The sequence below is a fragment of the Chrysochloris asiatica genome, unplaced genomic scaffold (assembly GCF_000296735.1).
Source record: "Chrysochloris asiatica unplaced genomic scaffold, ChrAsi1.0 scaffold00041, whole genome shotgun sequence".
Lineage (NCBI taxonomy): Eukaryota > Metazoa > Chordata > Mammalia > Afrosoricida > Chrysochloridae > Chrysochloris > Chrysochloris asiatica.
Window position 1 is genome coordinate 1,729,521 of NW_006408559.1, and position 14,033 is coordinate 1,743,553.

General features: G+C 49.5%; 1 protein-coding gene across 1 annotated transcript in view; it reads left to right on the top strand.

The window, feature by feature from the left end:
• SMO (smoothened, frizzled class receptor) overlaps positions 1–13,551 on the top strand; it is a 28,788-nt gene extending 15,237 nt beyond the window's left edge. Inside the window, exons 2-12 of the mRNA XM_006861124.1 lie at positions 4,392–4,597; positions 5,216–5,425; positions 5,806–5,978; positions 6,277–6,496; positions 6,588–6,711; positions 8,376–8,468; positions 10,132–10,240; positions 11,319–11,504; positions 11,888–12,036; positions 12,768–12,902; positions 13,103–13,551. Coding sequence (XP_006861186.1) covers positions 4,392–4,597; positions 5,216–5,425; positions 5,806–5,978; positions 6,277–6,496; positions 6,588–6,711; positions 8,376–8,468; positions 10,132–10,240; positions 11,319–11,504; positions 11,888–12,036; positions 12,768–12,902; positions 13,103–13,527 — 2,030 coding nt within the window. The 3' untranslated portion in view covers positions 13,528–13,551. The remainder of the gene's footprint in view (positions 1–4,391; positions 4,598–5,215; positions 5,426–5,805; positions 5,979–6,276; positions 6,497–6,587; positions 6,712–8,375; positions 8,469–10,131; positions 10,241–11,318; positions 11,505–11,887; positions 12,037–12,767; positions 12,903–13,102) is intronic.
• Positions 13,552–14,033: the final 482 nt, after the last annotated feature.

Consider the following 14,033-nt stretch of genomic DNA (forward strand, 5'->3'; position numbering starts at 1 on the left):
CCAGAATGCTCCTTAGAAGCAAAAATGGCAAGACTTCATTTCACAAACTTTGGACATGTAATCAGGAGAGTCAGTACAAAAGAGGAAAACCCTCAAGGAGAAGGATGGACACAGTGGCCGCAACAATGGGCTTAAACACCGTAGGATTGTGAGGATGGTGCTGAACTAGACAGTGTTTAGTTCTGTGTTACGTAGAGTTGCTATGACAATGGCACCTAGGCCCTCTGAAGCTACCCATTTCCATTCCCAAAAGACAACCACCAGTAGCCTTCTAGTGACAGCTGACAAGTGTAGATGTGCTCCAATCTTTTCCCTGTAAATATTAGCATGCTCTGTAGACTGTTCTGGACTTGATTGTTTATATAACATACTGATGTTTTGGCAATCGTTCCACTTTAGTGCCGATAGCTCCGTTTTGCATAGAGTCCTATTATAATGATGCTATTTCATTGAATTGGTCTTCTGTTGTGGATAAACAGTCAGACTGTACTCTTGTAGTTACAGCAAAGCTGCAATGATTAACCTGTGTTTTTCTGAATATGTGCAGGGAATTGTTAAGTTACAGTTTTGATTGATAATGCCTAATAACCTTCACAAGTGTTTACTCATTTTTATTCCTACTAGTAATCTATAAACATGCCGATTTCCCTTACACTCTAGCTAATACAGTATCTTCAGATCCTGTATCTGTACAAAAGTTAAAAATGATATCTCATCGTAATGTTGCATGTTTCTTTTTTCATAAGTGAAGTTGTGCACCTTTTTATGTGTTGAAAGGTCATTTGTTTTGCATTGGTGTGATCTGTTCTGTTTGTGACTTTTGCCCATTTTTCAGTGTTGGTGGTGATGCCGGCCAGTTGATTTTGATTCCTGACGACCCAATGTGACATGGTAGAGCTGCCCCCATAGGGTTTTCTTGACTAAAATCTTTATAGAAACCGACTGCCAGGCATCTTACCTGCAGGGCTGCTGAGTGGATTTGAACAGCTGACCTTTAGGTTGTTGTTCAGTGCTGTTGAGTAGATTCTGACTCATAGCGACCTTATGCACAACAGAATGAAACACTGTCTGGTGTCTGTTTCCTACCAACTTGGAGGATATTTGTACATATAAGGAAATTAGCTCTTTACCGCTGATACATATTGGAAATATTTTTTTCAGTTTGTTGCTTTATGAGTTTGTTTGGTTCTGCCCTACTGAATTTATCTATTTTTCTGAAATCTTTTCTTTTACTCTTTTATTTCATGGCTTCTGAGTTTGTGTCATTTGGGTCATCACCATGTAAAGGTCTAGAAACAATTTTCCATGTTCTGCTCTAGTACTTGAATGATCTTCGCTCTCGTTTTTAAAATAATGTAATTATTTTTGAACCATCTTGAATTTATTTTGATGTAATGAATGGGTAAGGATCTAATGTACTGTTTTCCTAGATGGCTCCCTAATGATCCTTTAAGATTTACTTAATAATATTACCTTTTGGGGGGAGTAGTTTTTTTTTAAAGTCTGAAATAGAATATTTATTTAGAATGAAAACAGGTGACATTTTTAAAAGCTGATAATTGCCATGAATTTCATAATATTTCTCTTAATTAATTCTCTGATGCTCCTCTAGAATACTTTTTACTCTAGGGAACTCCTCCCCAGGCCCCAATTTAAAATTTATTGTTTAATCAACATAAAGTTGAGTTTTTTGATTGTAGAGCTCTGTAGGAGTCCTGGTGTGGTGTTATAGGGTGAGCGCTAGGCTGGAAGGTCGGTTTGAACCACAAGCTCAGCGGTTCAAACTCAGGAACCCTGTTCAGGGTCACTAATGAATTGGACCCAGCTTGATGATACTTAGCAACAACAACAGATTTCTGTGAGTTTTGACAAATGCATGTTGCTGTTGTTGTTGTATACTGTCTGACTCATAGTGCCCCCTATAGGACACTAGAGTTTCCAATGCTGTCATCTTTATGGGAGCAGACTGCCACAACTTTCTCTTGAGAAATAGGCTGGTGGGTTCGAACTGTTGAGTTTTCATTTAGTAGCCAAGCTGCTTAACAACCACATCAATAGAACTGCCTTGATAAAAACCTGTTTTTGTTGTGTGTTGTAGAGTGTGTTCCAATTCATAGTGACACTATATAGGGTTTCTGTGAGCTGCTGGTGGGTGTGAACTGCCGACCTTGTGGTTAGCAATCCAGTGCTTATCCTACAGCACCACGTTATAAATAATGAGCACAATCAAGATAAAGAACAGCCTCATCATCCCCAAATATTCCCTTGTGCTGCCTCTTTACAGGCACCCCTTCCCACCCCTCCTTGTCAGCCACCTGATCCACTTAGTGAGAAATTCTGAGGGGGGACCCTCAGGCTGGAATAGTAAAAGTTCCCCAGGATGTTGATCTGAGTCAGAGTTGGGAACCATTGCCTGAGGCGATGTCTTCTTCCCTGGTGGAAACTTGGACTCCTGGTGTGGCACTGTAGGATAAGTACTGGACTTCGAACCACCAGGTTGGCAGTTCAGACCCACCCAGCTGCTCCTTGGAAACCCCATACAGGTGACTATTAGTCACAACCAACTCGACAACACTTAACAACAGCAGTGGAAACTTGGTCTCCATCTTTGGAACTACTCTGCCTCTATGGGTCTGCTAACCACAAGATTGGCAGTTCAAACCCACTAGCTATTGGGCAAAAAATGAAACTGTCTACTCCCAGAAAGATTTATAGTCTCATAGAGGGTTTGGCAGAGATGAGAGCTGTGAGCAGTAGAAGGCCACTGACAGGTAATAACAACAGCTAGCATGTGCTTACTCTATGACAGGGACGCCGCTAAGCACATTTAATGCATTGTCTCAATCTTCACAACAGTTCCTTGAAATAATTCTATCACTCCTACTTTACAGATGAGGAAACTGAGGCTGAGGATTGAAATTAGCTCATTTCCCCCGATCACACATTTGGGAAGTGAGAGCGCTAAGATTTGGACTCAGGCAGGGTAATAACAGTATACCCGTGCTCCCTGTAGATTGTTGCTGTTGTTCGGTGCTGTTAGATTGATTTTTTTTATTCTTAGCAACCCCATGTGACAAAGTAGAACCCATAGGGTTTCCTAGACTCTCACCTTTACAAGAACAGATCACCAGGTTTAAATACGCTGGTAGGTTTAAAGCACTGACCTTTCAGTTAGCAGCCAAGCGCTTTATCATTGTACCACTAGGGCTCCTTCTTAAATATTGTGTGTCACGAAGTCAGTTCTGGCTCATAGCAATCATATATGACAGAGCAGAACTGCCCGGTAAGATTTCCAAGGTTGTTATCTTTGCAGTATAGCACTGTGGGATAAGGCACTGGAGCAGAAGGTCGGTTTGAACCATAAGGTCAGCAGTTCAAACTCAGCAGCCGCTCCTTGGAAACCCTACACAGGGTCGCTAAGAGTTGGGACCGACTCAACAGCACTTAACAACAACAACAGTCTTTACGGGAGCAGATCCGTGTACGCTACCTCCTCCCAGTCTAGCTATGTGACCATCTCCCGTGTTGATAGTCACCTTCTCTGAAGTTTCTCCTGATACAGTGTCTTCCTTGGGAAATGGGTCTTGTTCACACAGGGATGATTTCGAGTCCAGAGGGAGCCGAGCCACTAGGATGAGCGGGGTAGAGGCCTGGGCAGGGTTGGGGGAGGCCTGGGCCTGTTTCTGCCTTACTGACCACACCTTTCCTCCCTCTGTGCTGGACAGAGCCTCCTCTGTTTCTCTCCATCTGACTTCCTGTTTCCTCCTCTGGCTTTGGAGTACCTGGCTCCTCTGATTACCTCTTCTTAAGCTCCCACCTCTTCTCTCTGTCACGTCAGTGTGGTAAGAGGAACAGGGGTTCTGTGGGTCTGGGTGTGGGAAGCCCCAGTTCTGGTGAATGGATTCCATGAGGGGTGGGGTACCTCTCCCCTCTAGCAGAGGGATGTAGGTTTTAAGAATGGTACAGAACATGGAAATCAACCTAGGGTTGATTTCCTAGGTTGCTGCCTGCCCTAATGAGCATTGGCAGTGGGGGCCACTTTAATAGGGCTCTTGTGCATACAGAAAAGTGTATAGGTGGTAAACTTGATTTTCAGAGCAAACTCGCCCACATAGCTGGCACCATATTACAAAATAGAACATTACCAGCAGCCTAGAGCCCACTGTGGCAACACAGTGACGGAGGGGCTCTATTGGCTGCATCTAGGAATCCTGAATGCCCTGCCACACAGCACAAAGAATTGGCTGCCCCACTGCCCTGGTGAGATGCACCATGGTCAGTGGTCTGGCAAAGAGAGATGCCTGAGGTCTGGGGGGCAGGGTGTGACTGTGTCTGTGGTCAGAATGAGGAGGGGTCTTCACCCCAGTGTGTCCACACTGTTGCCACCACAGGCCTCCGGAATGCCCCTCGCTGCTGGGCAGTGATCCAGCCCCTGCTGTGTGCCGTGTACGTGCCCAAGTGTGAGAATGACCGGGTGGAGCTGCCCAGCCGCACCCTCTGCCAGGCCACCCGCGGCCCCTGTGCCATCGTGGAGCGGGAGCGAGGTTGGCCAGACTTCCTGCGTTGCACCCCCGATCGCTTCCCTGAAGGCTGCCCTGTGAGTGCTCTGTGGGGAACAGGACTGGGGGTCGGGCTGGGAAGTAACAGGCACAGAACAGGGCCCATCCTGAGGCCCACAAGCCATGCCATCAGGTCTGCAGGCCACAGAGCCCGTGCAGCTCACAGGTGAGGTTAGCTCCCAGGAAGAAATTACTGCTTGTATCCGGCAGAACCCTTTAGAGGCTTCACTCTGTTAGGTGTCGGAGAGCTCAGGAGTGCTGGATAATAGGAAGCTAGCCATTCTATATAGAATCTTGCATTATACAAGGGGAGCTTCAACACACATAATGTAGAACAAGACACACCAAGAGGTAGGTGTGATCTAGTCCTGGATGGTGAAAATAAAATTCTAATACTGATTATTATTTACAACATGCCAAATGCTATTACAAGCCTTTTACATATTCATTTAGCCTTTAATTAGCACCAGGGAATAGGTACTGTTCTCTTACAGATGTGGAAACCAAGGTACAGAAGGGTCGGATACTTTGCCCATGGTTACATAGCCAATAAGTGGCAAGGCTGGGGTTCAGACCCCAGGAACCTGTCTCCAGAAGCTGTCTCCTTGAACCCTTCTCTCCTTTTTACCCTGTCCCCTCCCCATCCCTGATGGCAGAATGAGGTGCAAAACATCAAGTTCAACAGTTCGGGCCAGTGTGAGGTTCCGTTGGTTCGAACAGACAACCCCAAGAGCTGGTACGAGGACGTGGAGGGTTGCGGTATCCAATGCCAGAACCCCCTCTTCACAGAGGATGAACACCAGGACATGCACAGCTACATCGCCGGCTTCGGCGCTGTCACAGGCTTCTGCACGTTCTTCACCCTGGTCAGCAGAGGCGGGCTGCGGGCGGGATGGGTCCCAGGGAGAGGCCGCAGGGCCCCGAAACCCTCAGCCAGTAAGATGGGAGGGGAGCCCGATCGTTAAGAAAAAAGGTGGCATCTTGGCAGGGGTCCCCAGGGAAGAGTCATGATTGGGGTAATCTGGGAGTCCCTGGGGAACCATAATGGTTAAGCACTGGGCAACTAACAGAAAGGTTCAAATCCCAGAGACGCCTCAGAAGAAATGCCTGGTGATCAGCATCTGAAAGGTCACAGCCATGGGGTTGCCATGAGTTGGAATTAACTCAATGACAACTGTTTTCTTGGGGGATCTGAGGCAGCAGAGGGACCCTAGCCTCACTGAGCAGGCCCCACTTCCCTCTCTAGGCCACGTTTGTTGCTGATTGGCGGAATTCGAATCGCTACCCTGCTGTTATTCTCTTCTACGTCAATGCGTGTTTCTTTGTGGGCAGCATTGGCTGGCTGGCCCAATTCATGGACGGTGCTCGCCGGGAGATTGTCTGCCGGGCAGATGGCACCATGAGGCTTGGGGAGCCCACGTAGGTGTCTTGGGGACTCAGAGATGAGGGTGAGGGGTGGAGGGAAGGGGAACCTATATCTGAGGTTTCAATGTAGGGTTCTGCTCTGCCCCCTTGCATTCAAGATCTCAGTGTTCAGATTCAGGGCTAGGACTGTGGTGGTTTGCGTCTGTCCGGATGGGCATCTTCTGTGTCTTCTTGAAATCTGACCTGAGTCCTGTCTCCCGGGGGACCTCCAGACCTTAGAGACCAAGGATCTGGGGGCAGGATGTGGGGCCTGCTAGAGGGAATCCAGAATGACCCCCACATATTTGCGCAGCTCCAACGAGACCCTTTCCTGTGTCATCATCTTTGTCATCGTTTACTATGCCCTGATGGCTGGCGTGGTCTGGTTTGTGGTCCTCACCTATGCCTGGCACACCTCCTTCAAAGCCCTGGGCACCACCTACCAGCCTCTTTCAGGCAAGACCTCCTACTTCCACCTGCTCACGTGGTCACTCCCCTTTGTGCTCACGGTGACCATCCTTGCAGTGGCCCAGGTAAGTGAGTGGACGGGGTTGGAGGTCTGAACTGGACAGGCTTGGGTGGCGGGCCAGTGACCAACTCTGTCCTCCCCTCTTCCTGCTGCAGGTGGATGGGGACTCCGTGAGCGGCATCTGTTTTGTGGGCTACAAGAACTACCGATACCGCGCTGGCTTCGTGCTGGCCCCCATTGGCTTGGTGCTCATTGTGGGAGGCTACTTCCTCATCCGAGGTGAGTGGAGACCAGGCAGGGCTAGTCAGACAACAATGTACAGAGCATGTGCTGTACCTAGGTCTGGGCCTGAGTGCACAAGGAAGGAGGTGCCCGCTCTTGGCGGCCAAGCACCACGGACACTCAGTTATAAAACACTCAGAATTACGTTTTCTTCAGGGCCTTGTGGCAGGGTTTCCTGCTTAGTGAGTGGAGCTTGGGTGGGTTCCAGTACTGGTGTACTTGTGCGGAGCCAACCCAGGAAAACCTCCGCTGTCCACATGGACCAGTTCAGGGCCTTTGGAACTGGCGGGATGGGGGTCAGTAGATGTGTGTGTGTGTGTGCCCATGAGTTTTTGTAGGTCTCTCAGATATTGTGAGTTAGGTTCCAGACCACCACAATAAAGTCAATGTCTCAATAAATCGAGTCACATGAATCTTGTTTCCCAGTCCAAATCAAAGTAATGTTTACATTCTCTTATATAAGTCTATTAAGCGTGCGCTATGAAAAAGTTTGAAATGTTGGGAGAATAACCTAAATGGGTCATAGACATGAAATGAGCACAGGCTATTGGGAAAATGGCGCCACTAGACTTGCTTGAGGCAGGGTTGCCACAAACCTTCGGTCTGTAAAAGACGCAATGTCTGCGAGCACAGTAAAGCACACTGCAGTCAAACAAGGTATGCCTGTACCCCCTCAGTCTTTTGGGACTCGTCTTCTCACCTCCCCCAACACACAGGGTTTTCACCTCACATGTGAGTTCCTCATCTCCACCTGCCACCTCCACAGGAAGCCTTGGTCCCCATGTAGCTCAATGTGTTATCTTAGTTTTCTGTAGACTTCTGTTTCCTCACCCTGGATTCTCAGCCTTCATTCTGTCCAGCCACTTCTTATCCATTTTTGTGGCAGTGGGTTTGACTCTCTGGTGTATGTGTTGTCTCTGTGGGGTCCTGTATGGTGGTCGCTAGCCACGGGGGTTCTGGAGCAGCTGAAGTGAAACGAATCCAAACTGAGCTGAGCTCTAAGTGTAAAGCCTTTCAAGGACTCAGAACTCAAAAGAGAATGAGAAATGGCTCTTTAAGAATTTGTTACATTGATTACACATGGAAATGATAGTGTATTTATTGTTATTGCTAAGTGCCGTCGAGTCAATTCTGACTCGTAGCGACCATATGGGTATAAGGTTTCCAAGGAGTGGGCTGATGAGTTGGAAGCGCCAATCTTGTGGTTCAAATCGCCCTTGTGCTTTATCCCACAGTGCCACACCAAGTATATAAAATACATTAAGATTTATTTCACGTGTTTCTTTGTACTTTGTTAATACGGCTACTAAAAATGTTTTAAGATGCTGGTTGTGGCTCACAATGTACTTCCCTGGGTGGGGCTGTTTTACAATCTATTTTGTGCCTTTTCCATCAAACATCCTTGACCATGGGGCTTTATTCAGAGTGGCCCAGCCAGAACCAGGCTCCCTCTTTCTTCTAAGCTAACCTTTGGAGCTCTGCCAGTCATCCCAGGCCATAAGGGATTCCACTAGCTGGCTCTTCATTTTCCCCATGTCTCCAGTTCCCTGAGCTTTAGACACCAGGACTCCAGGACCGTGGACCCTCTTCCCTCACATAGCCCTCCCCCTAACTGTGTGACCTCACCCCCGTCCTAACATCTGAGGTCTCCCCCTGTGCAGGAGTTATGACTCTGTTCTCCATCAAGAGCAACCACCCTGGGCTGCTGAGTGAGAAGGCTGCCAGCAAGATCAACGAGACCATGCTGCGCCTGGGTGAGACAAGGGTCTGGGAGGATGCAGTGAGTCAGTGGGACAGTTACAGCCATCGGGACAAGGACATGGTGTGTGCATGTGTACGTGTGTGTGTTTCCAGCAGCAGCTCAATAGAAAAAGAGCTTTCTCAGCTCGAAGAATTCTGGAGTTGTACCAAGACGGCTCCCATGGCTACATCCCTCTCCCTGAGCCCTCCAGTCGTCTTGGTTCCCTTCTCCCCTTATTTTGGACAGCGCAGCTCTTGAACCCAACCCAGCCTGAACTCACCCCTGATTCTGCTGCTTTTCAGGGTCTCGTGGGGCAAACACTGCCCCCCCCACTGCTGCTCTGACCCCTAAGGTGTTGGTAGCCGCCTATCCTGGCCCCGACCCCTCCACCTGCACTTGTTTTCCAATGTATTAGAGAAGAAAAGAAAAGCAAGTTATAGTGTAATGTTTGTTTCTAGAATGAGCTCATTAACCGGTTCTCTCTCTGTCCATTTATTTGTAAGAAAAGAGACAAGAATACGCCACATTGTCAACATGGGTTAGTTCAGCTGAAAGGTTTGCGATTTCTTTTTAAACCTCTGTATTTTACTTCCCACATAGAACATTTATCCCTTTTGTAATAAAAAAAAAATCAGTTTTTAAAAAGCAAAGTACTCGGAGGAAGCGCACAGACCCTTCAGTTTTAATATGAAGCTTCTAGATACCAGAGGATGGGATCATTGGTGGCCCCTTGTCCTGCTCTGAGCACATTGGTTCGTACACACACAAAAACCAAACCTGTTGTCATCGAGTCGATTTCGATTCACAGGGCCCCTATAAGATGGGGTAGAACTGCCCCCATCGGGTTTCAAAGCCATAATCTCTTATGGGGTCCTGGTGTGGCACTATAGGATAAGCATTCAACCACAAGGTCAGTTTGAACCACAAGGTTGGCAGTTTAAACTCACCAGCCACTCCATGGAAACCCTATACAGGGTTGCTATGAGTCGGAACTGACTCAACAGCACTTCACAGTAACAATCTCTGTGGAAGTGGACTGCCACCTCTTTCTCCTGAGAAGTGACTGGTGGGTTTGAACTGTCGACCTTTCAGTTAGCAGTCCACAATGAACTACTGCGCCATCAGGCTTTTCTGTTTGGCACAAAGTTACCGTCAACTTGCTTACAACTCTTAGTGACCCCAAGGTTTCAGATTAGAACTGTGGTCTGTAGCATTTGTTTCAATGGCTTGTAGTCTTTCAAAAGTAGAAAACCACATCTTTCTTTTGAGGCATTTCTAGGTAAATTCCAATGGCAAACCTTTTGGTTAGTAGCATAGTGCTTAATCATCTATGCCATCCTTGCTTGGCACATGCATCCCCATTGCCATCAAGTGACTTCAGACTCATAGCGGCCTTATAGGACAGAATTGGTCTGCCCCATATGGTTTTCAAGTCAGCCATCCTGACAGGCAGAGTACCACAGCTTTCTCCCATGTAACAGCAGCTCTGGTGGGTTCAAACTGCTGACTTTTTGGTTAATAGCCACCAGGGCTCCTTGCTTGCCAAATAATAATTAAGCACAGAATTGCTGAGTGAATGAATGAATGTATGAATGATGTGGAGCTATCCATGCTGAATTTGAAAGATGTGCCTTTTCTATAAATCCACTCTTAGAGAAACGCTTTTGACTCCACAGGCATCTTTGGTTTCCTGGCCTTTGGTTTTGTGCTCATCACATTCAGCTGCCATTTCTATGACTTCTTCAACCAGGCAGAGTGGGAACGCAGTTTCCGAGACTATGTGCTGTAAGTGAGGGCGGGCCCGGGACTCAGAGGCAGCAGAGGAGGTCCTAGAGAAGGGCTGGAAGACAGAGCCCCTCCCCAGACAGCAGACTAAACTGGCTGTCTTACTCTGTCTGGCTGCCCAAGACAGCATTTGCTCTGTAATTTGCCAGACATGACAGACCGCCTTCAAGTCTCTGCTCAGCTCCACCCTTCCCTCTGCATGCCCATGGCCTGGATGTGTAAGTCAGTTTATGTTTTGGCTTCCTTGGCTGACTTAGGCCACAGAAGTTGCTCTTTGTCATTGGTATGTGTTCTTTGACAGAGTGTATTGTTTTACAGAGAGGAGTTACCTCTCTCCCATAGTTAGCTCCAGGCCATGTTGACAAGCTTTGTCTCTGCTTTGTGCGTCTCAGTGAAGAGGAGCAAACATCTGCTGTTGAGTCAATTCCAACTGATGGTGACCCCATATATGCAGTAGAACTAGGCTTCAGGGGGTTTCTAAGGCTGGAACCTTTTAGAGACCTGGTGTGGCATTGTGGGTTAATGCACTGGACCATAAGGTCAGTGGTTCAAGCTCACCTGCTGCTCCTTAGAAACCTTATACGGGGTCACTATGGATTGAAACCAACTTGACACCACTTAACAGCCACCTTTTGGCAGCAGATCACCAGGCTTTTCTCCCAAGGCACTTCTGGGTGTGTTCAAATCACCAAGCTTTCAATTGCTAGCTAAGTGCTTAACCACTTGCCCCGATCTAGGAACTCCTGGATAGTATTTAAGGTTCTCATTAAACTTGACATTGCTCCTCCACATCCTGACTGCTTCCGGCCCTCTTTCTCAATGGTCCCAGCTTATAGGCAGTGGTTCTTAACGGTGGCTGTGCGTCGACTTACCTGCTAAACTTCTCGTCCAGAGATTTTGATTTCCCCTGGGATGGGGCGGAGCCCAAGCAGCCCCCTGATTCTAATAAGCAGATAGTGGTGAGAATCAGTGATCACTTCACTGTCTCAGTTCTTTACAGTCTGTGGATTGTCTGGGTACCTATCCACGGGGCTTCTTCAACCAGAAAGCATTATCTGTCTGCTGTCCCTCACCATAGGTGTCAGGCCAACGTGACCATTGGGCTGCCCACCAAGAAGCCCATCCCGGACTGTGAGATCAAGAACCGCCCAAGCCTCCTGGTAGAGAAGATCAATCTGTTTGCCATGTTTGGCACTGGCATTGCCATGAGCACCTGGGTTTGGACCAAGGCCACGCTACTCATCTGGAGGCGCACCTGGTACAGGTGGGGCAGGCTGCCAGCCCTCTGACTTTGTGCCCAACTGGCTCAGTCTCAGTGTCCCCTCCTTTAGGCCTCGTCTGGTCTGACTTCTCCCAGGATAGCTTTGGGAATGTTCCAAGCCACCTAAAGCCCTTCTCTGTGGCTCACTGCCCCCTGGTGGCACCTTCTGTCCTTGAGAGGACAGAGGTCAAGCACTGAGCCTGCTGCTTCAAAGAACGTATTCCAGGCCCACTCTTTTGCCAAAAAGACCTCTGTTCCTCAACATTCTTGAAGGGCTGGGGACCCTCTGGGTCCTCCTTACCAGGAGGGATGGGATCACTGACCTTTCCCTGGACTGTTGCCAGTGGCTACTCCACTACCTCCCTCCTAACCCTCTTTCTGCTCAGGCTGACCGGGCAGAGTGATGACGAGCCCAAACGGATCAAAAAGAGCAAGATGATCGCTAAGGCCTTCTCAAAGCGGCGGGAGCTGCTACAGAACCCTGGTCAGGAGCTCTCCTTCAGCATGCACACTGTCTCCCATGATGGGCCTGTGGGTGAGCTCCAGCCCCCTCCCACCTGTGGTGCTGCCCTCCCCCACCCCACCCCCTGACGCCTGCACAAGTGGATGTGGATGTGAGGCTGTGAGAAATAAGACACTGCCTCCTCAAAGGGATGGTGTGGTGGGCTAAGCACTCTGCTGCCAGCCATGAAGTTGGCGGTTTGAACCCAGCAGCCACTCAGCAGGAGAAAGATGAGGCCGTTTGCTTCTGTTCAGATTGACAGCCTTGGAGACTGTGTGGAGGGATTCTCTGTCCTGTAGTCACTATGAGTCGGAAGAGAGTCCCCAGCAGTGGGGTTTGCTTGGTTTCCCTCTCTGTCACACTCTTCTTCTCGGCTCTCAGGTCTCCTCTTGTCTCCGGCCATGTGTCCCTTCTTTGTTTCTGTTTCTTCCCCTGGATCTGCTAGCTGGGAGATTTTTTTTTAACTGTTGTGTAAAAAAACCACGATGTTGATGTAATTCACCATTTTTCATGTGTACAGTTTAGTGATATCAATTCCATTAATCATGCTGTGCAGTCTTCACCAATAGGCCCTCTGCCCGTATCTTCTGGGGCCAGAGTTAGGGTTTCAGGAATTGGATTTCTAGCTCCTTTTTCAGATTTAGAAGGGGGTGCCATCACTGTGGTGCCAGGGTGAGCTTTCTGTGGGAGAGTCAATGGTGCCCAATGAGGTAGGTGTCCCTGTAGGGCTGAAGTCACTATCCCTATCCTTCCTACCCCCACAGCCGGCTTGGCCTTTGACCTCAATGAGCCCTCAGCAGATGTCTCCTCTGCCTGGGCCCAGCATGTCACCAAGATGGTAGCTCGGAGAGGAGCCATACTGCCTCAGGATGTGTCTGTCACCCCTGTGGCAACCCCAGGTATGAGAGTTCGGGTTTCTACAAGTAGGGGCTTTATAGGAGGGAGTGGAGGGGAGAGCCCTGTAAGATCTGAAGTGTTGGCTGAGGTTCCAGAGGTCTGGGTTTGGGGCCCCGGAACTAAAAGAGTGGGGGTTGAGAAGAGACAAGGTGACGTGGCCAAAGCTCGATCCTAGGCTCATGTTCTCTTCTCCCACCACCAGTACCCCCAGAGGAGCACGCCAACCTGTGGCTGGTGGAGGCGGAGATCTCCCCGGAGCTGGAGAAGCGCCCGGGCCGGAAGAAGAAGCGGAGGAAGAGGAAGAAGGAGGTGTGCCCTCTAGGGCCGCCCACCGAGCTGCCCCGCCCCATGCCTGGCCCCTCTGCCAGCGCCGTACCACGCCTGCCTCAGCTGCCCCGCCAGAAATGCCTGGTGACTGCAGGAACTTGGGGAGCCGGGGAGCCCTGCCGACAGGGAGCCTGGACCCTGGTCTCCAACCCCTTCTGCCCAGAGCTGCAGGACCCGTTTCTGCCCAGCGCCCAAGTTCCCGTGGCCTGGGCTCAGAGCCACCGGCAGGGCCTGGGGCCCATCCACTCCCGCACCAATCTGATGGAGGCAGAACTCATGGACGCAGACTCGGACTTCTGAGCTGGAGAGCAGGGCCTGGGACAGCATGGCAGCAGGACTCGAGGCAGCTGGACTGTGGAGAAAGAGCCTTGAGTGACCGCATCTCAACATCACGATTGGAACTCCCCAGGGTCCGGGCCCCCGTGCTCAGGATCCACCTTTCTGCCCCACCAGCTGGAGTCTGGCTTATGTTGAGCCAGGCATGGCGAAAAGAGGAGTGACAACATCCAAGTGGACTGTGGAGGCCACCAGGTAGGCAGCCAGACCCATTTCCAAGAGATGGGGGCCAGCTGCCTGTTTCTCTGCCAAATGGTAGCTTTTCTGATGCTCTTGGACCAAAAGTGAATTCACTGTCCAGGGGAGGGGAGGAGAGGAGGGGACAGGGCTCCCTTCTGCCTCTTTCAGACTGTAATCTGCCTTGGGAGGTGCCCAGCTGGCCCTACCCCTGGCCAGTAACCCCTCCTTGGTTCTCCAACACACACCTTCCCCACTTGAGTTCATCGGGGCCAACCTGCTCACATTGCCTG